The sequence below is a fragment of the Siniperca chuatsi genome, linkage group LG4, assembly GCF_020085105.1.
Source record: "Siniperca chuatsi isolate FFG_IHB_CAS linkage group LG4, ASM2008510v1, whole genome shotgun sequence".
In the NCBI taxonomy this organism is placed as follows: Eukaryota; Metazoa; Chordata; class Actinopteri; order Centrarchiformes; family Sinipercidae; genus Siniperca; species Siniperca chuatsi.
Genome location: NC_058045.1, coordinates 19,494,196 through 19,519,620, shown reverse-complemented (window position 1 = coordinate 19,519,620; position 25,425 = coordinate 19,494,196). Strand labels below are relative to the sequence as shown.

General features: G+C 43.7%; 1 protein-coding gene across 3 annotated transcripts; it reads right to left on the bottom strand.

Annotated features, from left to right (window-relative positions):
• Positions 1 to 1,021: 1,021 nt before the first annotated feature.
• tshz3a (teashirt zinc finger homeobox 3a) lies at positions 1,022 to 18,427 on the bottom strand. 3 transcript variants are annotated; one of them, XM_044191976.1, is made up of 3 exons: positions 18,006 to 18,427; positions 8,235 to 8,562; positions 1,073 to 5,257 (listed from the first exon to the last, which is right to left on the bottom strand). In XM_044191976.1, the coding sequence occupies exons 2-3, from the start codon at positions 8,284 to 8,286 to the stop codon at positions 1,953 to 1,955; spliced, it is 3,357 nt and encodes a 1,118-aa protein (XP_044047911.1). In that variant the 5' UTR covers positions 8,287 to 8,562; positions 18,006 to 18,427; the 3' UTR covers positions 1,073 to 1,952. The 3 variants fall into 3 exon arrangements, with proteins under 3 accessions (XP_044047913.1, XP_044047911.1, XP_044047914.1); XM_044191978.1 differs by lacking the exon at positions 8,235 to 8,562 and having other exon boundaries at positions 1,022 to 5,257; XM_044191979.1 differs by lacking the exons at positions 8,235 to 8,562; positions 18,006 to 18,427 and adding an exon at positions 17,717 to 17,889.
• Positions 18,428 to 25,425: the final 6,998 nt, after the last annotated feature.

Genomic DNA, 25,425 nt, shown 5'->3' with positions numbered 1-25,425 from the left:
TCACCATAGTAACCAGATAACTTCCCCGGCCCCAAGTCACTCAGTCAGTCAGTCATGACAAGCAAAGCCTGGGAACATCAAACAGAAAGAACATGGTGTCCCCAGGCATCTTCAAATAAGACAAAGGTAGATGACAGAAAATCTGAGAGGTCAATTTGTGTGTGTGTGTGTGTGCCTTTATCATGCATACTGAAAAACATAAAAAAAACTTTATCATTACATGGCACTGAGCCTGAATTGTGACTACTCTGATAGCATCAACACCTGCCAGTAATATTGTTAGATCCAAAAGCCTGCTTTGAGGGAATAGCACCTGTCTGTGCATTCTGCACCACTGTCAGCTTGTCTCAACGCGTGTATATAGGATCCACTTTATTTTTTCCAAGGGACAGTCTTGGAGTCCAGGTGTGTGCCAGATCTGCTGTCTGTGCCCAGGGCTCCTGATGGCATCCAAGCCCCCGTGGTAATCAGCCCACTCTGCCTGCTGTTGCAGCCCGCCTGCCTCCTCCTCCTCCAGTGGCTCGTTTCAAAAACATCTGGTGGTTTACATGCAGCACACACCACCTGCCAGACGCCTTGCAGGCAGTGGCACCACTCGCACCTCTTGAGTCTGCCCCACAACAACGCAACGACACAGAAATCACCAGGAATATCTTGACAAATTGTGGTTGTGAAGACAACTGCAGATGAAAATGCTGAGGGTTTTTAAGTTGTGCTCAGTGTTTCTGCAGATGTAACCTTGTGAGCAATCTGTCAGCTGATTTGTAAATGCTTAGTCATTACAATGTGGGACAACAATTAGGAGGGGTCAGTATTTTTTTCTAACATGCGTGGTTTTCCAATAAGCCAGATGAAAACTTAGATAACAGCTTGGAAATTACATTTTGGACAATACTGTGCTGTGTCAGTTATCTCTCTTCATTAACAAACTGCTTTGAAATATCGCTTTTTAAATGAGATATTCATATGGCACCTTGATGTACAATTTTCTCTGATTGGTAAATATGAAAGAAAACAAATGTTTTATGCAGCAGTTAATTCAATTTAATCATAGAAGCACAAGGCATTAACATATTTGTATTGTTTTTTTTAATCAAATAACATTTATAAAACTATTGTGCAAAACAATGTCCTTTTAATATTCTTCAAAGGCTCTGCACCAGTGGATAGTCATAGTCCTCTTAAATTAGGAAATATAACAAGTATGCATAATTTAAACAGCAAGTTGTAAGCTTATACACTATATATACATTTTTACACAGACCTGGATTTTAAGTGCCCCTTACTCAATGATAAAGAACAAGGCAGCTTTTACAATCAGCAAGAAAATCTATAGGCTGTACAGAGAAAACTATAAAAACAAGCAATGAACTTTTTTTGTTTGGCAGATTATTTTAAGGAGCTTTCCCAGGCATTTGGCTGTTTTAAGGTGTTAAAAAATGACCAGTTTGAAAGGGAATTTTAGAATCTGGACAGGACAGTACTGCACAAATGTAACGGTAAAACTTGTTGAACATGCAGTCTACCAGCAAATCAAAACCAAACTCACAAAAATACAAAATAAATACAATAAAGTTAATACATTTCAAGTTATTAGCTGACCTTCTAGTCAAGAGATTCACCATGATCATGAAATAATCTGTCCTCCGTTGCCTCACATTACCAAAGGTGTACATAGAGGGAGGGAGACAACAAAGCTGACAACAAATCGGGCTGAATATCTTTGACCTACAGTATATTTTAATGTGAAATAAATGTATTTTGAAATACAGAGAAATCAGAAATGTTTATAGGCCAAATAGATGTAAACACCTTGTGCTGATATTTTGAACAGTAGTTCATGGCATCTTTGTGCATTACCACACTTTCAACAAATATTCTCTGTTTTGATTTTTTGTTTTTTAACAGCCATTCTACATGTGTTTTCCAGTATGTCTACTGCTGAGAGTAATTTAGTGTTTCTCTAGTTCGCACACATATAGCAGATGGTCCTCTGGAGACTTCCCATGGCTCTTGCTGAGGTGAAGCTTGATGGCGTGCTTAGAGGCAAATTTACGGACACAGAGCTGGCAGCGGTACACCGACCCGTTACTACTGCAGTCATCTTGTGATTGTGGAGAAAGGAAGGACTCCAGGGGCACTAGTTTCTCAGTGAGAGTGTGGGAGTCCCTGACAGTCTGTTTGGGGGACAGCTTGGCCAGGTCCCTGATTCTGAACCCTAGGTGGGCTTCCAGGTGGCACACATACGCTGCTGGGGTTCGGATTTGTGAGGCACAGTCACTACAGAAGAATATAGGTTGACTGGAGTCCAGGTTCTTGAGGAACTTGGTTCTGCCAGTTCTCCTTAGCTGGTACTTGACGTTAGCCAGCCAGTGGCTGATGGTGGTCATGGAGAGGCCTGTGAAACGAGACACATGCATTCTTTCCTGTGGGCTGAGATCATTAATGATGTACTTCCCCTCTGATGTCTGCCTCAGGCTTGAGGCAAACTGGGCCTGCAGAAGGAGGAGGTGCTGGGGGTTCCAGTTAGAGTGACGACCTTTGCGTTTGTGGCCATGCAGAGACACATCGTCATCGTCATGAGTAGAGCCCACAATCTCGACTTTATCTGTGACCCGGGACCGTGAGGGAGGCTTTGGGACATGGTGGGACTGTGTCAGATTCCTCAGCATGTCTGAGATATCTGACAATGCATTTTCATGTAGAGGGCTACTGGATGTGTAGGGAGAGACCACTGTTAGCTTTGCAGGGGTAACAAGGGAGGAGGGGGAAATGGAGGAGGCTGTGGATGAAGGGGTTTGGGGGGTTGTACCTACAGAGCCTCCTCTATCGCTTTTCCCTTTTGTCAGGTCCATAGGCTGGTCATCACTGGGCTGGCAAAAACTATTATCAACTACACTTTCCAGCTTTTTGGTCTGTGAGGGAGGGGCGGCCACAGCAGCCCTTTCAGCCATGCTCTGGCTAAGCCTGGAGAGCAGGCTCAGGGGATCTTGGTTTGGCAAGGAGGGCTTGGCTGCTTTCCCCAAATGAATGTTCATTACTGACTGAAGAGCACTTAGAGGGTTGACAAAGGGCTGCTCTGGAGGAGTATGGCCAGTGATAATGGCGGTACTGCATCTCAGTGTAGAGGCAAGCGGGGATTTAACTGCTGTCTCTCTCTTGGGTTCTGTTGCCGGGGAGGCTCTGTCGCTATGGCTTCCCCTGTCACTATTGGCTGGGGTGACTGCCCTCCATTCCCGAGGTGAATCAGCCTCTCCTCCCTTATGCGATTCTCCAGCCTCACTACTACAGGGAGAGAGATGGTTCTCCATCTTAGGAGACAACTGCTTCACCCTTTGCTCTACTTTTGCTACTTTCTCAGTCACTTTTTTCACTAAATCCTCCATTGCCTGGAAGTTGTTGCTGGGGAAGGGGGAGGACTGACTAAGTGGTGGGGAAATGAGGGGCTGGTTCTTGGCAAGTGAGGATAATGCTCCATCCCCTCCGTTGAACAAGAACTTCAGTGGGGAATTCTTTTCCATGCTGGCCTGTTGGAGCTTGAGGGCACTGGGGAACTGGTAGGCTGCATGGATGCTAGGGTAGCCCCCCCAGCTTGGATTCCCACTCTGTGCCTTGTTGATGGCTGATGTCACAGTGTTTTCCAGTGATTTGAGAATATCCAAGCCCCCTTTAGGGCTCTCCTTCAGGTCCTCTTCAGTAAGATAGTTATACATTGAGATGTCATATTTCTCCTCCTTCTCAGCATCGTCCTCCTTCCCAACTGAAGTTGTAACTTGCTTCTCATTTCCAACAGCCTCTTGCTTAGTGCACTCCTCCTCAACCTCCTCCTTTTTGATCTCTTTAAGAGGAGGGGAGGTAGCGGGAGGAGTCGTGGTAGTTTGAAGAGGTGGAGGAGAGAAGGTGGAGGGTGCGAGTGGGACAGACTGGACCCTCTGTTCAGTAGGTGTGGTAATCCTAACAGGGTTGGGGGAGGTGGCCTCAGGAAGTGTTTTGATTCTCTTTCCCACAGAGCTGGTCACCCTCAGGAAGTGTCCGGTCACCATCATGTGGGTTCTCAGCTCTTGTAGTGTATTATGGGAACTCCCACACTCCATACACTTAAGGATCTGGAATTTGTTGGATTCAAACTGCCAAGCATAGCTAGCGCCATTCTGGTGGCCGTAGCGGTTATTGGGGGTTGTGTAGGGGCTGGAGGAAAGTTTCTGTGAGGGTTCACTCAGGTCTGCCTGTGGATGCTTAGCTTTGGGGGTTCCTTCTCTAGAACGTGGTGAGGCAGTGAGGTCCAACCCCATGATTCCCCTTTTCTTAGAAGACATGATTTTGGCTGCCACAGGGGCCATGGGCTCCTTCAGAGGCACTTTCTGGTAGTGTTTGGTCTTGATCATGTGGACACTGAGGTCCTGGAGGGATTCAAAGGAGTGGCCACAATACATGCACTTCAAAACTTTCTGGGCATCCTCCTTCCCCTCCATCTCCAACAGGGACCGCTTGCGTGGTTTAGACCAGCGCTTTCCGCCACTGCCTACCCTGTCCTGGTTGTCATCGCGGTAGTGGCCTGTATCATTCATGTGAACTGTGAGCTCCACCAGGGTGTCATAAGCAGCACTACAGCCCTTACAACGGAATTTACTGGCCCCAGTGAAGATTGAGCCAAACAGCTTAGGGTTTTGCCTGTGGAGCTGGACTGTACTAAAGAGGCTGGGCTCAGACTGAGCAGGGTGACGGCTCTGGGGAGGATGCTGTTGTAGTGTCTTTGCTACTGCAGACTGGTGCCAGTCATAGCTACCGCTGCTGCAGCTACTACTGCTACTAGTGCTGTTGCTGCGAGCTGGTTTCTCTGTAGAACCCAATGATTGAGCCTGTGGTGGTGTGGAATTAAAGTTCAGTGGTGACCACAAGGGGCTGGTCAGGAAGCTGGAGTAGATAGACTTCATTTGTTCTAAGGTGTCCATGCCTATGGGAGGTGTTTTAGTGTCACCATTCTGAGGTGCTGTGACCTCTGCTTTTCTGGAGGGGCTCTCAAAGTCTGAGAGACGGTCACTGGTCTCACTCACATGTGACTCACTGTCCATCTCTTGTCCCGAGAGCTCTGCGGCCCCAGCTGATTCCTGGTCACATGACTGCTCCTTGGCAGGCCCTAAGCTTTGCTCCACAAACTCTTTCATGGGAAGGTCATTCTGAGGGGCTGAGGGCAGGTCATCTGCTTCCACCTCCTCATCCTCCACAGTGTGCTCTGTCAGCTCCTCAGGAGAATAGGCTGCAAGGAGAATGGAGACAAAGAGAGAAAGAAAGAGATGAGTTAAATTGCAGGGAGTGAACACGCTATGTTAGAATAACTGGAGAAAAAGTTTCCCTGCTATGTGTGCCCGAGGACTCCCAGGGATAAATGAGCCATCTGTGTGGGAGCCTTTAAAGCTGAGCTGAGAAATTACAGTCATCCCATTTCACCTCATCAACCGTTGAGGTGTTATTTTCCTCTAGGCGAGCCTGTATTTATATACTACCTCAGCCACACGGAACTTATGCCTCCCCTCTTTTCACTCCTTCTATTGGAGGAAAACAAAAAAGAAATATCTTGGCAAAAACATAATGCGCCATTTTATTTATCTCAGGGCACAACAGCTTGAAATGAAAACTAAATCTGAAATTAATGAAGCCCAATCTCAGTGTGGCATTCTCCTCTGGGGTAATAAATGAGTTGGATCAACCTCCATCTGTCAGTTAATATGTCTGACGCCTCTTCATCTGCCTCTTCTCTGATTACACACACATACGTAAAGACACACACACACACATGCGCAGACAGACACAGAGCATATCTTGAAGAATTTCAAGAAAGGGATGTCAGAATTTTGGTGATGAAATTTTGACATGCTGAATAGACATCATGTCTATATGGACTGAAATGAGTTCATTAGGTTCTTAATATGTGGAAGATAGTCAGTACTCTGGGTTCAAGCTGCATTCTTAAAAGCAAACCTCAACAGTCTAAACAGGTGTTAAATGGCATGCAAACATAATACAAAAGACATTTTACTCATCACAAAAAAGAAAAAAAAAATAAATAAAGGGAGGGAAAAAAATGAGAGAGGAAAGAGGATAAAGAGGATGAGGTGAGAGTGAGGAGTGTCAAAATGATGGCAATGCATTAAGCGATCTGTCACTTTGCAAGTTGGCTCCCACTGCTTCCATGGAGAGAGATAATAAGTGTGTGTGTGTGTGTGTGTGTGTGCGCATGTGTTTGTGTTTGTTTGTATGTGAACTGCTGGCCCCACACACAAAAATACACACAAACTCCTGTGTCTCCTGTGGCGGTGAGCCTACCTACCCAGCGCCAACTCACCCTCCACTCACCCCCTTCTTCTGCTGTATCACCATGCCCACTTCCTCATTTCCTGTCCACCTCACACACAAAACCGCTCAACTTAAGGAAAAACAAATAATCTCTGAAAATAGTGGATGGCCTGTGGACAGGTCTGAGGCCATTTGGACAATATTGTAAACTAAGACAAATCCCACAGAAAAAAGCTATAAGTATAGGCTGTAATAGTTTGGGCACTGAGCTTGTGCATGTGGGCACAAACAGGCACACACACACATACACTGTGACTAAATCCTTCACCCCCCGCCCCACGCACACACGTCCAGTCTAAACAAAAATGTCATAGCTGAAATAACTCTCATTTCCAGTGCTAACAGCCAATCTCTAGGCAGCCATGCGGCTGGTGTTGGTCTGATTTGGGCCCTGGGGGCACAGTCAGCAGGCAGCCCCACTGAGAGGCCAGCCTAATGGAGACCTGGCAGGTGCGGCCCACTCTCCGTCCTCCCGGAGATTTGGTTTGTCACTGGGTATCCATTACCTGCCATTCTCCGCTGATAGGCCCCGACAGCCCTGATCAAAAGATGTCGTCGGGCCCCAGTCCGCTTGGCAGTCAGTGGCATGTCGTTTGTAAAAAGGGCCAAGCAGGGTGTAAATAAAATGACATGATCACTTCCCCAGCCCCTCATGTTCTGGACACAATTATGATAATGTGGATGTGGAGGGGAGGGAGGGGTCTGGGAGGATGGAGAATGAAGAGGATGAAGAGGGCAAGGAGGTATATCGCTGACGATCGGGCAAACTTGCAAGGGAGATATATCTCACTGCTACCACTGCTCAAGCAGCTACACCCTCTTTCCTTTCACTTTACTTTCTCTTCTGCTTCTCCTCTAGAAGGTATTCATGTCAAATTCTCATTTGAAAGAGGAAATCCAGCCAGGATGAGGTAGTTAATGTGTTTGTGTCCTGACTAGCTGGTCACACATGTCAGCTTGCATCAGGCGAGCTTGGCACACTGCTTGACCAAGTTGTCAGGTCACCTTGCACAACAAGAAAATATTCCACATATTTCTTCACATTGTTTGGCTATTTCATCAATTGCTATATCCAATTTCATGTCATGTTATCACATTCGTAAGCTATCCCCAGCCTCTCTCTGTGCCTCAACTTGGTAGTGAATGTTTTACATTTCATACTAATAGAGCTGTGGCTCTATAGGTTATTGTTCATTTGTCATTAAGACTAGATAGCACAGAGAGGGGGAGAGAAGTCCAAAAGGACCAGCTATAAAACCTACAGAGTCTAACCGTGCTCCCAGGCAATTTAAAATGCAAAACAAAAACCATTATGTCTGAGCACTATCTGTTAATTTAATCCCCAATGACTGATAATCCATCACACAGGGCGACAACCACGTCCAATTATTCTCCCTGGCTTGACTGACAACAGAGGTGATTTATCAAGCTAATAAAAGGTGTTCGGAGTATAGAGGCTCCTTTAGAATAAAAAAAGAAGAGGATTATGAATACAACAATACTCTTGGATGCAGTCTTAACTAATATTTAAGCATATGGTGTAGAGCCAGTATGTATGAGTTTTCCTAGTGTGTGTGTATGTGAGAGAGAAAGAGAAAGAGTGTGTGTGTTCTTGTAATGATAAAGTGAGCTGATGCCATGTGGGGGAAAGACAAGAATCATTAGGTTCCATGAATGATTCCTTTAGGGGGCTTATACAGAAATAGCAATAACACATTCACACAAACACACAAGCTGCAGAAAATATGAGTCTCACATTCAAAAACACACATTTCACCTTAAGATATGCAACCTCAAACACAAACACACCCCCACGTAATTATAAATAAAGCAGTCAGTCAGTTGTGACCCCCACCGCACAAACACACTCGTACACGCACGTAGATGCAAGCGATGAGGAAAGACAGTGACATCTTGGCATGCAGGAGGCATTCCTGTGGAGTATCATTTTCATAAACATAAGGGCCACAGACGAGGAGGGAGAGATCATCTGATAGAAATACTGCAGTGCTGCTCTGACGATCAGGAACAACAGACAGGGCAGGGACAGGGGGTGATTAAGCAGGAAGGTGCTGTGGCTGCCTCTAAAGCAGAGCCTCTCAGTGTCTCTCTGTCTCCTTCGCTCTGTCCCATGGGTTGTTTCTCCTCAAGTGCTGCTGAAAACACTGTTTTTGATGCTGTATTTTAAATAGGCCTCGTATGCAAGACCTAAAAAAATAAAAATAAAAAAATCAATCACGTGTTTCTCAAGTAGAAATTTTTGCACTCCTTTTTTGCGAGATTATCACAGCTAGAATCAGCAAAAAAATTGTTTTAGTAAATGTGAATTTGTGATTCAGTACCTCTTCATCAAGCTACTACTAAGTCCTGTCTCCTTTCTTAAATCTGTCCTTTGATGACCAAAGGGCATATTCCACAGCTGGAAAAACAGTCTTGAAATCACACCCAACAGCAGCGGGGTGAACAGGATGTGTCATTAAAAACTCTACCTGTGTCTGACACTCATACTCAAATGACTGCTTGGTATTTGAAAGGGGAAAAAAAGGACAACCTTGCCACAGGCTTTGTGATATAAAAAAAGTGAGTCCTTTGTGCGGTCATCAAGAGTACAATATTTCATCTGTGCAATTTTACGCAAAAAAGGTGCTGCATAGACGGCAGATATCTGTATATTATGGTAAAAGGTACATTACCTATGTTTCTTTTTCTGAAATTATTGTGCAGAGATATAGTGAAAAGACCACCTGTTTAAATTCACATGGAGTTTCAACATGGAGCTACTACTATGTGAAATAATCTCTCAAAAAATGTGCTTACCCACTTCATAAACCAATGTAATGTATAATGTAAATTCAATGTGTACATGTTCGTGTATTATACAGATAGAAGAGAGGAATAAGAATGCTTAATTAACATCCTATGAGGATTTTAAGGAAAATAACGCTAGAAACTAGAAACTAATGCTATTGCAAAGGTAATGTTTTTCTGGGTTTCATAGCTTGATTACCTCTTTATTTATGACTTTATCACTGTACGGATAGAGAACTGTACCATGCACAAAGACACAACTGGGATCCAGGGAAGGGATAGGAAATTGTCTACATGGGTGGTCCCGTATAGCTTATTGTAAAGATCACAAAAACGTTTGATGGCGTTGTTCAAAAGACAACAAAAAAATCAAGCAACAGGAAAAAAGGAAGCACAGAGATTGCTGTCTATTGTTACTGGTTTAATAAATTCTACAAAGAGGCATGTTAATGGGATTTTGTCCGATAGACGTTGGGCTGCATTTCTTGTATAAAAGACAGCATAAATAAAGTTTATTATCGTTGTTATTATCCAGTTGAAGAACAGAGGAAAGGAGGTCAGACGTAGTTGCCAAGACCTTTGATCACATGTTGGTTGAGATATTTGAAGTCAGTTGGTGATTGGATAGGAGGGCTCCGAGAGGAGAGAGTTAAACTGTGTCACAACATGACGAGTGTTTTTTTGACATGTGTACAGTATTTTAACCAGACCTTGATGCCCTTAAACCAACACAGCCCCTCAGCAGGGGGCTCTTACTGACAGGAAACAGCTCCAGAACACTAAAGGACAGGAAGTCACCTCAGTCTCAATCAAATAAACCACAAACCACTGACTTCCACTCACTCTCTCAAGTTTCCCAGCAGCCTAAAACTCTTTAAATAGATTAGAATAATTCAGTCCAAAACAGCCCCATTCTGTCAAAATAGCAGCAGATCAGTAACATACCTAAAATGCCTTTCTGTTGTACACATTTGTCAAAGCAACACACTCAATCAAACTTAGTTCTCTACCTCCTTTCCCTTTGATCCTTACAGGCTGCCTGCTAGTCCCACGAGAAAATACGTAACAGGTGATCTGTGGCCATTTGAAAAATTAACACGCCCTGACATAATTCGCTTTTTCAGATATGATCAGAGAAGGACATCTTGTGCTACTCATTTTCTAGGTTTTTAATACACAACGTTACTACTACAGTATGCTTATACAGGGTATCATGTTACTAGCGATCATGGATGTCTTTGTCAGATTTATTTGTGTGTGTTCTCTACCCCCTGATGGTATTGTGAATGCATTGTGTCCGCTGATTGTAGTGCAGGATGTGTGATATGGGAGATGGGAAAAACAGAGAGATCATTCTGGCCCCAGGCAAAGCTTGGGGCTGAACCTTGTCAATGCACATAGTAAGAGGAGAGAGAGAGAGAGAGAGAGAGAGAGAGAGAGAGAGAGAGAGAGAGAGAGAGAGAGAGAGAGAGAGAGACTAAATAGATTCAACCCTCTGCTGATTGCTGTGTTATGAGTGGACCTCAAAGCTGCCAGCTGCACATTCAGACCTTCAAGACCTGAAAATTTGTCTTGTTTATCTGACGTGAGACGAGCCACAAACACATAAAGGCCCCCTGTTACTAACTCTAACATGGAAGAGAACGAGGTGACCATACTCATAGTTCCGGTCCATGTTCCAGTTGATGCAGCCACAATAAGTGATAAACAAAATGGAAACAAACAAAACCCCAACAAAAACAGCTTCCACAGGTGCAGAACCAAGGGCAGCAATAAGGATCAAAATGCTGCGGGAAGGCGGTGTTCCAGTCCCACATGCACATCGAGCATGTTTCGTCTGGTGATATGTAGTCAGTCAAACTTCCTTAAACTACATCTCTGCCTCCTTCTTTCCATCACTCTTTTCTAAGCCTTACTCGAGCAGTTCTCAAGCAAAGCTCCATGAAGCAGAACTACTGTTTATTTCCCCATTCCTCGAACTGTTTAGGTATCAAAATGTTGTTAAAAAGGTCACCAGGCTGTATGAATGGTGCTAGACAGTAAGGGCTGAGTTATGCTGGGGTTGTAACTAATTCTGAAGCTAAGCCACGGATACTCTAAAACTAGGTCCAATACTTGGTTTACTGTAGGTCTGACTTTTCGGCTCTTAATTTCACATTCCTGTCTGCTACAACATTTTACTTTTCAGCTTTTTTGTAGAGAATTATTCAAAACACAGCTTTACACTACACTACACAGTGCCTTATAGACACTAGTTTCACTAGATCAGACAGGATTTAAACATGTCAATTTTAACCCAATAATCTAAATTGAACTATTTGAAAGTGTGATTTAATGTACCTGAAGTGCCTGTTATAGTTGTCAACAGCATTACAAAACTGCATGTGCTCAAACTACGGGAAGTACAGTGAGTCAAAGTCACACAATAATTTACAATGATCCGTTTAGTTAATGGAAAGTTCTATTTCTTTGCACCTCCAACTGAGTGTTTTCATAAACTGGATTAAACTGAATCTGTTTAAAACCTGTCTGATATGCTCTTTTTTTTGTCCCATGAACTTCCTTGTAAAACTGTCTTAGTTAATATGCCTGTGTCAAGGCAGGGTGTACAGGTGTCTGACTTTTTTATGTCGTTGATACATTGACACTCAAAAAATAGGCTAAGTAAAATGTTATCATGACAAAGAGGAATGATGGCTGAAAATATGAAGATAGGAGCTAAAAAACAGAATTTTCCTTTAAGGTTTTTGCTACAACCATTACTGCAGGTCTGAAATTAAGGCTGGTTTAAACAAGGGTTAGTGTAGTTCTACAATTCAGGACGTCTAAAATCAGGCCTACTGCGAGTCTAAAGTAAAGAGCTGACACTACGTCAGGAGCTCAAACTGGGGCTACAGTTGAGAATAAGGGATGGGTTCAGGTCTGAAACTGGGATAACATTGTGGCTTGTAGCTGGGACTAAAACTCGGACTGTGTTTAAAGTTGAATCTTTCGGTAATGTTGGTGGGGGGCGGGGGTGAAGGGAATAAAGTCAGGGCTTGGGAGTGGGACGACCAAACCACTCTCACAACGCACAGCTGCTGCCATGATCGCCTAGCAACGAGGAGGTGATGGACACAGCCTGAAGATGGATGGCCACCATAAATCACAGTAGTGAGTAGGAGGAGGAGGAGGAGGAGGTAGGAGACAGAGAGAGGGAACAAGAAGAGGACAAAAAACTAAACAACTGTTTTTTTCTCTTTTCTGTAGCAGCAGCAGAGCTGGCCTTGCCTTGACCTCTCACTGTACTCTTTTATTCATGATTGGGGAATGACGCTGAGGACTCTTCTGGGCAAAGCTAAATGGAAACTTCTGGGTAATCATTACAGTCAGTTAGATTGGATCCAATGGATCATTTCATAATGTATAATTGCAATAAACTTCATTGAGGCGTCTATGTGCCCTTCAGTGTCTGAGTTTTTCATGATTCCACTAACTTTTTAAAGATGATAATAATGATAGAATACACCTTTCATAAAGCAACCCTCCAGGCAAGGCAATCTGGGTAGTGTAGTTGTGGGATAAACATCCCTGGGCTATCTGATTATGGCCTACTGCTGCGGCGCTGGTGTCTAGTAACACTCAGAGAGAGCGCTCAGCCATCCATCACACAGTGAGTGTCTGTCTAAGGCTTTCCACCCTGCTTCTTCTCGTCCTGGCTCTCCAGTTACAGCCATACGCGGCCGGCCTAAATAATATTCTTCATGATAAATGGCACTATAAGCCTGGTATCCATCATTAATCTGATTTTTAAAGAAGCATCCATCTTGGAGAGAGCCTGTTAGGGCCACGGGAGAGCAGAGCAGCTCGGGTTCATTTAAAGGCCAGGCTGCTGCATGAGTGATACCTGTCAGCCCTGCTCATCAGGGAGCAGCACACACACACACACTCATACGGCATTAAACATTGACACCATATGGCCATACGTGTGCGTGCACACACACACACACACACACCTCTACAGTGCTTATATGCGTGTTCGTCGTGCATATATTATAACACACAACACCAACACACTTGTCGGAATTGTATACTAACAAAGTATATTTCTCCCCTTCATTCAGACATCTAGAGACGTGTCATGGAAGAACATTCTGTCACTCATCAAAACACAACTCAGTGTAACTCAATCTCCTCCGTGTCATCTCGAAAAAATCTCTCCTCCCAAACACTTCTCCTCAAGGGTTTCAGGAAAACTCACTCTTCCCTGGAAAAACACTCTCTCTCTCTCACACACACACACAAACACACACACGCACAACAGTCTCTTTTCCTAGCTCTCCATTCCTCTGTCTCTCTCCACTGACTCTGCACCTCATTCTCCATTCCTCTCCTTCTCTTTGTTTCTCTCAGTCCACTCTGTCTTGTTTTCCCCTCTTTCTCTCTCTCTTTCTCCTCATCTCTGCCCCCTATCCACCTCCCTTCTCTGTGTGTCTGGTAAAGCCTGTTTGATAAATGACACACGTCACAGTGTCAGAAGCGAAGGGTGGGTCAGTGATAAATGACTCTGTTGAAAAGGAAATCGGCTCTCTGGCATGGCCGGGCTATTCTCCTCCTGGATTGGGTTTCAGGACCCCTGAAGACCGGAGCAGCTCAGTTTCCCCGAAAAGAGAACACATCCAACCAGGCTCTGATGCTCGCTACCTCTGGAGGGGTGGGAGACAGAGGGTGGGTGGGAGACAGAGGGTGGGTGGGAGGTGGGGTTGGAGAGATCCAGCCTGTCCCAATTGTCGCCACAGTGCAGCTGCATCTATCACAACAGCGGTGGGACTATTTTTACAAAGCCTCCGACTCAGTGCCCAGACAGCAGTCTCGGCTGAAAACCTCGGCTGAAAGCACAGTGAAAGCTGAAAGGGAAATGGTTTTCTATTTGTGACACTGCTACAGCACTTACACTCCTCTTTCTCTCCCGGAGCCCAACCCTATGGCTTGACATCTGCCAAGTGTGTGTTAAAAAGGAGAGAAGGCCCATTTCACCTCCCCCAATCTTCTCCTCATCGCCCCCACCACCAACACGTCCTCCTCTTCCTCCCCCTCTGCCCTCTTTCTCTCTTCTCTTACACTCTCTCTTTCACTCACTTGCTGGCAGGGTGGCACTGTTATCATTACACAGGCAGGATTTATGGAATCAGGGCCTATGGCAAAAACAAAAAGGCATCTGTCAATACCTGTGGGAAACACTCTGTCAGCCTTCCTCCTCCTCCTTCCACTGGTGCTCACAGCCTCATTAGGTATGCACTTATCAGACACATAGATCACAGACGTGACTCAACCTCACCGGAATCCAGCCACAGTACTTCCATTAGCAATGGGGCCTGCAAGGCCAAAACATTTGCCACGCTCACACCTGCAAACAACGCCAGCGGAGGCGTATTGTTGTTAAAGCTTGCTAACGCTGTCAGTCCGTATGTCGGTCGAACAATTAAGTCCCAACTCGAGTTCCCCCGCTGCTGTCATGAGGGCAGGTTTTTCACACACAAACAACAGGAAGGCAGACAGATAAAAACAGCTTACTTCATTTCACTTGCTGCTTTTACAGCCCAGTCACAACATGTGCGCATGTGTCTGCAATGTGTGCTGTAAATGCTTGTGTTAACGCGTGCTGTGTACTATGTTGTGTGTTTGTAAGTTGGAATACGCGTATGCTGCATAGGTGATGTGCAAAGACAGAGAGAAGGGAAGAGAGGGCAGAACTGAGCAACGTAGAAGGCCTACAGAGTCCAGAGAATTATGGCCTGACCCCAGCAGGTGGTCTACAGTTACAATTCCTTTCATCACGATCACAAGCCAAACCGCACACACACACACACACACACATCCTTGTACTATCTTTGTGAGGACCCTCATTGACATAATGCATTCCCTAGCCCCTTACCCTAACCCTAACCATCACAACTAAACGCCTTACCTAACCCTTACCCTAACCATAACCTAATTCTAACCTAACCCTTAAAACCAAGTCTTAACCTTCTAACAGCCCTTTGAAGCCCTTTGTGACTGGCCAAAATGTCCTCACTTTCCAAAAATGTCCTGATTCTGTTGGGAAAAAAAAAAAAACATGTTTCAGTCCTCACTATGTAGCAAGTGCAAGTACAAGTACACACACACACACACACACACACACACACACACACACACACACATTCAAAACCAACAAATCAGAAAATGTATGCCCACTGATTTGAGCGCACGCACACACACACACACACACACGCACACACAGACATGAGTGATGGCTGCCAGTGTGGCAGCTATAATCCTGACCCTGCAGAAAGAAGAAACTGTTGCTATGGAGCCCGGTCCAAATCAGACTAACCCCCCACCCCCACCCCACCCCTCTCCTTCTGTGTCCGACGCTCTTATGCACACTCACACACACGTCACCAGAGCACAGGTTATGACAGAGAAAGGGGTAGGGTGGCTTTCTATACGGTGGCCTGACAGTGCGCTGACACATGCAACACTCTGGATACTGTAAACACACTGACACCATTCTGCAGACATACTGTACAGGTTAGACATTCCAGTGAAATAGCTGCGTCTTTGCCCGCACGTTGTTAAGCTGATGTCGACTTTCCTGTTAAGTTGGTGAAGTATTTCAACTTTATGCCTCCATTTCAACAACTTCAGGCCCCGGGGCTTGCGGCAAAGCTAATCGCCAGCCACAAAGGAAGGAGGTCTGTATTTCCACAGCTGGTACAGTTTCATGTTTGCTTGGCTGTTTACGTGGCCAGCTGCCCTCGGCTGTTAAGAGCACTCAGACCTGACCCAGGTAGGCAGGCCCATTTGTCACCTGCAGCGGAAAATTGAGTTACAGCACAACCAAAGGCGAGCGGCTCTGTGTAATATCAAGTTGATTACATCAAAGTGGTGGCAAACCTCATTGGGCTGGGCACCCCGAGCTTGTCATCTCCAATCACAGGGCCTGTCAGGACTCCATCAGCCTCACGGCTAATTGGACCAACGCTAATGAAGCAGGCAAAACAAGTTTTCTACTGTGGAGAGAGAAACCCTCTCAGACAGAGGAAGGAAAGAAAGAGAGGGAGAAGCTGAGAGTGTGTGGTGGAGAGACAATGAGAGAGCAAAGCAGGGTGTGTGTGTATGTGGAGCAGAGGGGGCAGGTTTTTCAGGCAAGTCTCAAGGTTGCAGTGGGCTGACTCTCCCCCTAAGTCCCTAATCAAGGCCCATCATCTGTCATCCTTTTCTTTGCTCTCTCTATCACCATGCTCTGTGCTGCAATCAATTCATCATCACCCTTTGTGTGCCACTGAACAGTTGACAACTTTATAACTTGCAGCTGCACGGGCTGACTGACAGGGGTGGAAGGGGAGCATGAAAAAATGAAGAAATGAATAGATGAATGAATGAACAAAGAAGCGTGGTTACAGGGAGAAAAAGTTGTTTTCTAAAAACACAAAACGATCTATATTACAGCCTTTATTCCCTTTTGTCAACAGAGAAACAGCAGTGTAGCAGGGAGGAGAGAGTAGAGAGGAGATGAAAAAAACCCCCATCCTTCTCACTGATCTGAAATCAGAAAGCTTTCAGTCATTCTTTATGTGCTCCCCACGGCCACTCTGAGCCAGTGAGCATGTACATTAGGCTGGGGCATTTTGATGAAATAAAAGCCCAGGCCAGCTTATGGCTAAACAGAATGGGAGCACTCACTCAGCCTGTCTCTGATTGACCATTAAAGCCATTGATGAATGGGCCTGTCAGGGGAGAGACAATTAAATCAAACATGAAACAAAGCCGTTGTGACGGCCCGGTCTGACAGAGCAAACCCATTCCTCCCCTCCATTACATAGCACACGGCTCCTTTTACAACCTCTAACCCACTCCTCCCGCCTCCTCTACCCACTGTGTGTGTGTGTGTGTGTTCAAAGTGAACAAGTGAGCGTGTGCACATGGGAGTGTGATGTTCTCTGCTGGAAGTGTGTGCATGTCTGTTTGTGTGTGTGATGTCTCACAGTGAAACCACTTTGTCCCCCCTTCTTTTACTTTTTCGTGAGTCAGTTGACCATCAGAGAGAGAGAGAGAGAGAGAGAGAGAGTGTGTAAAGTACACAGGGCCTTTCAAAGTGGTTTAAACGTGACGTCAGGGGCCTGCAGCACATGGTGGGAAGTGATTTTCTGATGCAAATCGGGAAGGATCAGATCAAAGCCGCATGACAGCCAATCAATCAACCGTCAAATCAGACATGGCAACTGTCGATTATGACTCCTTCCAGCCCATGAAACCCCATTGTCTGCTCTCAAATTGTTTATCTTATCCCAAGAAAAGAAAAAAGCTCTGAGGTAGGGCTTTTCCCCCGCTTGTGCAAAGAAGTTATGCGCTCGGATCAACTGCGCACAAAGCCCTAATGTCCCCCTTATGGCACGCCTCGGGCACTCACCATTAAGAAAACACTGCTTATTTCCAGAGGGCTTACTCTTACAGTTCAAATTTTAGATGGCAGTTAGGATCGGCAAACTATCAGGGATTCACGTTGGGAACAATGGGAAGCGAAACTTACAACAGTCAACTCGTCCGACGGGGTTACAGTAGCAGCACGGCGTGGAGAGCGAAACCGCAGAATCACAGATTGTCGTAGTCTATACAAACTGTACATTCGTTTTAAAAAGGTAACAGTTTCTATGAGGTCTCACAAGAGTAGCCAAGAGTGACAAACCGCAACAGAAAAAACACAAAGTGGAAACGGAAATGCAGTGACTGTAAAGTGAGCTTTACAAAACAAAGGTAACATCCGCAGTTTAATGATAGTACACCTTATTTTTACGCACATTATAGTTGGATACACATACCTGCTGCACGCTTGGGCGCTTCTTGTTTCCTCCGCGGCATTTTTTATTTGTGGGGATTTCCGTGAAACTCTTCTTCTTTTTAAATTTAATATAGGCTACCCCCTCGCCGTATCCGGGAAGATCCACCTCTACTCAAAAAAGATTCACGCCTTCGTGTAGTAGACTGCACAACATCGGGGAGTCCGATGGAAGGAAAAACTAAAAATCATCGTTACGGAATAGCAGCCTGCGGGAAAAGTCAGTCAGGAAAGAAATAAACGAGGCGGGGGGAGAATCAAATGTTTTTAGTGTGATCGCGTTGAGAATGTCAGCGGTGATAGCCAGCGTCCACCTCGGCTGCCTGGTCTGGCAGCAGGGAAAGTTGAGGGATAAGAGAGATGATCGCGTCACTCACAGCAGGAGAATGGGCAAACCCACCGCTTCGTTAACTCTTTACGTCTCAGAGAGGGGCGGACACCACGCACGAGTGTCCTCCTTCCTCTGCGTTTCATATGAATCACGTCTCATGAGCTATTAGTTGATTATTACACACAGTAGGCTGATAATTGCCAGCCACAAAACCACAAACATTCTGAGTAATATTCCAATAATGCCACCAGACATGTCTCAGCTGGAATTTCACCTTTATCACGTTTTAGTTTTCATCTGTCACGGTAATATTTCTGTAGAAATGCATGGCTTTGCTATATTCATTTGAAATTATAATCATTGGCCTCTTAAAGTTATTCTAATTGTCATTCTAGTGAGAAAACACATTTGTTACAGGCTTTGTCTTAATATGCAAAACACACTCAGTCACTAATAACATTTGATTAAATCTCACTTCATGATAATAATTACATTTGAATTGTTTTTTTTTTTGCAATGAAAACCCCTAAAATGTCAATATAGGACAGTATTTATTACAAGGTTTTACATGGTAGGATGTTACAAATGTAGATTGTTTCTCATAATCAAAAGCAGCATTTGATTTTTTATATTAGATCAGATAACAACTTTGTTGTCATTGCACACAGTAACTGCAGTTTAGCATCTAACCAGACAGTGCAAACTGTAGCAAATGTGCATATAGATATATTTAAAGATAAACAAACGTACAGAATGAACAATAAACCAGTGTTGTTTGATATATACAAAATACAATACAATAAAACAATAAACATAATGTGTTAAGAAACTGTAATATGTCAGTTATGTAACTAATACAGCATGGACAGAAAACAATCAACAGTATATACAGTAGAATCAGTCTGGTTATGTTATGAACCGCAAGCAGGTATGTAATATGTACAGTGTAAAAAAAGGCAAAATGTACAGAGTTAAATAAAATGAGTTAAATATACTGTAGATAACAGGGAGTGCTAATACAGGAGTCAATGAGCCCTAGTGGAATGGCCTATATATAATATATGTTGCTTAAGTCATCTTTGTAATTGTATTTATTGGAAAAAAATATGCTCACATAGTCTATATGTCTTATAACTGGTACAAAAATGTGTTAAGCAACCCCCTCACCACTGTCCCAAAATGCAAACATGCCTGAGGCCTTCTCCTTGCTAATTTAATGCGAGCAGTTAAATGTTAGCTTTCATCACAGTAAAAGCATCAGTTCTCCCATATATCCACATTAGGTAGAGATCAAAGCCAGTTCAAGAAAGGAGCGTTAAGTCTTAGTGCCAAGGTAATGAGTTTTTTTTCACCACTTGTCTCGCTTTTTTCTCGAGCCAGCAGTGTCTCTGTAGAGTGGGATGGTCCCGAGTCTCCCCCTGTGCCTCTGATGTGTGCTGACCCCTGCCAGCAAAAACACACATACAAATACCAAAACATGCTGCGTGTGGGTGCTCAATGCTGCACGCATATTACACACACACACACACACATACACACATACAGTAGACAGTGCTCAGAGTCAAGAATCTGCCAACTCTCTTAGATACAAATCTCAAACATTATGCACACAAAAATGGCACCACCCTCTCTTCCTGTCTCTCACACACACATATTTGCGCACACTCAAGCATCCACACTCAGAGAACAAAAATTAAAGGCCTCTCTGATCAGGAGTCGCCCCTGCCTCCCCGTCTCTAAGAGCACAGAGGTTGGGTCCATGTCAGTTTAACAACATGAAATTACAACCCAAATGGGATGTCAGGGGTTAGCAGTGTCTCTAAGAGAACTATGTGAATATATTTCCTCCTATGGGCCTGCCCCCATCATGACCTCCCCCAGGAACAAGAAGTAACCCGGTGATTGGCGTTTTTACGGCCAAATTAAACCGCCTTGCAGGCTGCTGAAGGCAGCAGGAGAAAGCAGCCGCTCCAAAATTAGTGAGCCATCATCATGACAGAAAGTAGCGGGGACATGGTGTCATCCAGCTACTGTATCGATTAACCCATAAATAGTATATGGCCTCTACACTGTGGCTCTCCCAGGCTTACACTGTAAATGGAAGTTATCTCAGCTGTGCATCTGTCTTGCTTTGCTCTGTGCATTAAACCCTGATATCTACAGACTGCAACCTGGTTGGGTGTTCAGCACATCATGAAAAAGAGGACATTATGCATATAAGGAGTGAAATGCAAATTGTATCTTGGATGCTTTTAGTGCTTTAACACTATTGTACTGATGATAGTGTGAAACAGAATGTGTTTTTAACTAAAGAAAAAATTAAAGCATACAGTTCTTACTATAATGGATTACTCCATTATTTTAGGAAATGCAATTTTATGTAGGCAGTGTGCATTATTTAAAAAAATATTCTGATTCTCTCTCACTTATTTTTAAAGGTAAAGGTTTATGCCAGGTAGCCCTGCTGCATTATTCTCCTCTAGTTCTTGACACCAGGATTATCACAAAAGAGGAACGCCTGTCAAGCCTGCATTAATTTGCCCACAAGTTCGCCCGATCAATCTCAAAGTTGCGATTAAAAAGCACAAGCTGCTTCTATTTTTCTATTGAAATCTTTTGGCAAAAAAGGGAAAGGCCTTTCAATTTCATAGCCTCCAGAACACTCAAGTATTCATTGCGCTCTACTTTCGCTTTCAAACTCTCTGCGGGAGGCAGGACTCATGACATCTATGTATGTTGCTCCTATTCAGATGCTATTCAGCCTTCAGATGCGTGCTGCAAGCGATCCCTCAATACCATCAGATCATCAGATTATTAGCATGCACCCAGTTATGGGCCTGTCCAAAGAGGCAGCGCAGTGCAGTGTCAAAGTGCAAACTGACAGTTCTATTCTCACGAGGAGTCTCATTCAGCACCGCTTTGTCCAAACGAAGTACCAATCTCCAATAATGTGGCAAAGTTTTGCTGCTTTTCTTGAAAATCCTTCTGAATAAAACTTAAAAGGCTGCAAAATGACACTGAATAGGGTTCCCATTTATTTCTGCAAACAGATATAAACGTTTGTCTGTGTGCATGCTTTGTTGGCTTATCTGTGTATTCATGTGGGTATGTTCATGTGTGGGTGTGGGTGCATAATGCATGGCCCTGTTGAGAAGAGTGATTGCTTTATTCCTGCCTTGTAGGTGCTATGGGGGCCAGAGCCGTGTCTTTGGGCAGCTGTATGGATGGCTTGAGGAGGTCTCCATCATTCATAAAGCGCACTCCTACATGTAGAATTGATCTTGCAAAGAAACAGGGTGGCAATAGCAGTTCATCAGTCTTCCCCGACCACAAATCACTCGGAGATGTCCCCCCCGGGGGAGAGGTGACACCATTGTCAGTGCAGCGTTCCCCTTGGACAACAGAAGGGGCAGGGCAGGAACCCTCGCTCATACGGTGGCTCCAAAGTGTAAAGTGAAATGTGAATGGCATTCGTGTAAATATGCTGTATCCATAATAGAGCTCAAAGAATATCTGCACTATAAATAATATGAAGAAAACACTATTACAAGTACTTTGGCTGACAATGCAGCTAAATCAAGCCATAAAAATAAATAACTGTCTGACTCTTTTTCTATTATTATTATTATTATTATTATTTCTAATTTATTGTCACTATTTAAAGTATATAGAATAGATATATTAGAAGTGACATATGATGCAAAAGGAGAAGGAGGCACAATTGCTATATTAACTCTCATTTTTCAAGAATCTGATTAATTTTAAAAATGTACCTACACGCCAGGTGCTGAAGTCAAACAGGTTTTATAAAGGATACATAATTAAAGCTACCTTTACTCATAGTGTTTAATATATGCATCTCTGCCTATTAATAACCCAGACCATTAATTTGTATAAATCAGCTATGTATGGCATCGAGTAATTTCCACTCCTGTAAAGAGAATTGGTGAGATGAAGCTCTTGCCTTTGGCCTTGGGTTGCACATTACACTCATCTTACATTAGGGTACATACTTCTCCTCCTCCTCCTCCTCTGCCTCCTCCTCCTCCTCCTGCTGCTCCTCCGCATATCGTTTGGACTTTGTCATTGATCTTCATTCTAAAATAATCTCTTATCATTTCTCATTGTAAGCCTGCAGAGAAACCTTTTCCAGATCCCAATTCATTAGCCTCACACTGAAAATAGAAAAGCTCAGGGAAAGGTGGACATGTGATGAAGGCTCAGAGTAAGCACCTTTAAAATATGTCCACCAATCCACCTTAAACACTCATGATATTTCTTTAAGCCTTTGACATGCTACATATTTCTCTTTTGGGCCATTTGTGCCCTAAAGCATGAACTACACTCTATAAAAAATTACTTTTCAGCTATAATGGTGTCACTTTCCTCTTGGTTTTCAACCCCTTCCCCTGTTATCAAGCTGTATAGTTCAGTTTTCTGTTCATGTCTTCATTAAAAAACATTAACATTCACAGACTGAATGGGTCAGGCATTGAAAAGGTCTCCTTAACATTTCTCACTGCTTCTCCCCAGACAGCCAACAAGCAACTCTTTCTCCATCATTGTCCAGACAGGAGAGGAGAGGCATGTGTGAGACGAAAGAGGATTTTATAATTTCGTGGTAAATTATTATGAAAAATCTGATAAGGTTCATCCTTTAGGGCTGGTAGATGACTCCACACCGTTTCAATTAGCACACTTCTGATTGTAGAGGCAGAACTAAGATGATTGATCAAGTCTCTCTCTCTTGTTCTCTTTCCCTGCCTCATTGCCCAAAAGACCCTTTTAAAATATTCAGGTAGATTATGAATTGTTACACCCCTATCTATTTATATCTCCTTTATTGACAGTACTACATTTATATGGAGTCAAGGTGAGGGATTTAATTTAAGACTCTTGCAGAACTGCTCAGAATATTTAGAAAAAGACTGATGAAGGAACAATGATTTATATGATTAACACTTTTCTGAGAGAAAAAAGTTCAACTCAGGATCAGCTCTAACTCTATTATGGATTTGCTGTTTTGCTGATATTCACAGTTCTCAAATTCAGGAATATTTCAATACATTTTAAGAGCTGTGGTCTCACTGAGTGACTGATAATTGTGGTGTTACCTTGTTATGGAAATTCAAAGCTACATCTGGCACATCGCTCCTCTGATGTCACGTCAGTCTGCTTAGTGCTGTCAGCTTGTGTTTGAGAGAGGGCTGATTCCTCTCTTTCCTCTTCCTTCTCAGGCGGGGAACATAAAAGGGAGGATGTTTATGATGGACGGGCAGCTTTTTAAAGAGAAGCATCACAGGGTGTTGGATGGGAGGGATCCGAATCAGGACGGCTGTGATGTGACGAGACAGACAGGAACATCCTTCTCCTCGTGTCGAGATGTCAAGCGGGGGGAGTCTTAGCAGAGTAGACAGTATCATCACTCTCCCGAGTGAAGCAAGAATTCGCAGGGGAGAAGAAAAGTGGAGGGACAGTGGTGCAGAGCGGGTGTCATCTCAGCCATGTTGGCCTGACTTTTACGTCAGGTTGGGCTTTTTTCTTGCACTTTTGCTTATTCTTTGTTACCTTGCTCATTTGTAATTCTGGAAATATGTGTTTGTATGTAAATATTAGTGTTCCTTTGTAATATCAATTCCACATACAAGTACACAAGTAAGATACAGTAGATACTGATGCTTATGTATGAAGTACTCTTAAAGGAATAATTAAACATTTTGGGAAAAAAGGTTTATTCGCTTTCTTGCTGAGAATTAGAAGAGAAGATCGATACCACACCGCTAAATATGAAGCTACACCCAGGAGATGGTTAGCTTAGCTTAACACAAAGACTGGAAATTGAGGGAAACAGCTAGCCTGGCTCTGTCCAAAGGTAACAAAATCCACCTACCACCGCACCTTTAAATCTCTAACACGTTATATCTAAACAAAAACCATAGCATAAAAGTCTTGTTGTCTTGTTGTCTTGTTGTCTGTGGATTATGATTGTGGCATAACTTCCCCATGTGATTTCTAGAAGATGACGACAAGATCCTTCACTTCGGGCTCTGTACTCTATGTTTTGATGTAGTCTGGACCCAGGAAGAAGGTGATGGTGATCGGATGATGACTGAAATAACTTGTCGGGATAGTCCACGGGATAGTCCAAACGCGTTAATGTTATCGGTTTTCCAGAGTCTTCTCTCATCACTCAGGTAATACAATGTGTAGGATACCTTTGTAAATGCAGCCACGCGTGCTAGTTTTTGTTGTTGCTCCTTCCACATCTGGACATTCGAAAGTTCATTAATCAAATTATCCCACCAGGCACTAGTTCTTCACCCAAAACCGGCGCACAATGTAGGGCTGATAACGCCGCTGAACTTGGGAATTGTCACAAATCACTCGTATTACATCTTGCCTCCTGCGCATGTGGGCAGTAGTTGCATTATAAAATGCTGAATTTAACTGCACAACAGCTGCTAGCATTGACAACAAGGTCAGCAATGCCGTTTCATTATCAGTGTTGAATCAGGGAAGGACACGTTGTTACTGATGAGACCCAATCAAAAAGTGAATGTGGGTGTCTGTGTTATTGTTTCCAAAAGGCTCCATTTTTGCCAGTCCAGACTAAAACGCAACCTCTGAGTTCTCAAATGAAAACAGCGCCAGCAGCGTTTCCAAACTTATCCGGTTTAGGGGCTCGAAAACCATGTAGTGGCGTGGACGCTAGGTGTAAACGTAGCAAAACGTATGCGTTTTAAAAGGAAAACGTAGTAGTGTGGATGTAGCCTAAGAAATAGTCTGACACATAGCTTTTCCAGTCAGTCCAATTCCAGTCTTTATGCTAAGATAAGCTAACGAGTGTAGTCTTATATTTACCATGCAAACATAGGAGTGGTATTAATCTTCTCATCTAACTCTCGGCAAGAAAGTGAATGAGCGTATTTCCCAAATGTCGAACTATTGCTTTAAAAATATATTATAACAACAGGTGTGGTGGTATGATTCAGTAATACTTTGCATATAATTTGTTCTTGTTTTATTCATCCCTTACACGAGAAGATAAGCTCAGAAACAGACATACTTTTAA

Coding starts and splice junctions, on each gene's coding strand:
- tshz3a (XM_044191976.1), bottom strand. CDS start 8,286: ATGCCTCCTGCATGCCAAGATGTCACTGTCTTTCCTCATCGCTTGCAT. Junction 5,258..8,234: donor TCCTCATCGCTTGCATCTAC/GTGCGTGTACGA, acceptor TTCTCCTTGCAG/CCTATTCTCCTGAGGAGCTG.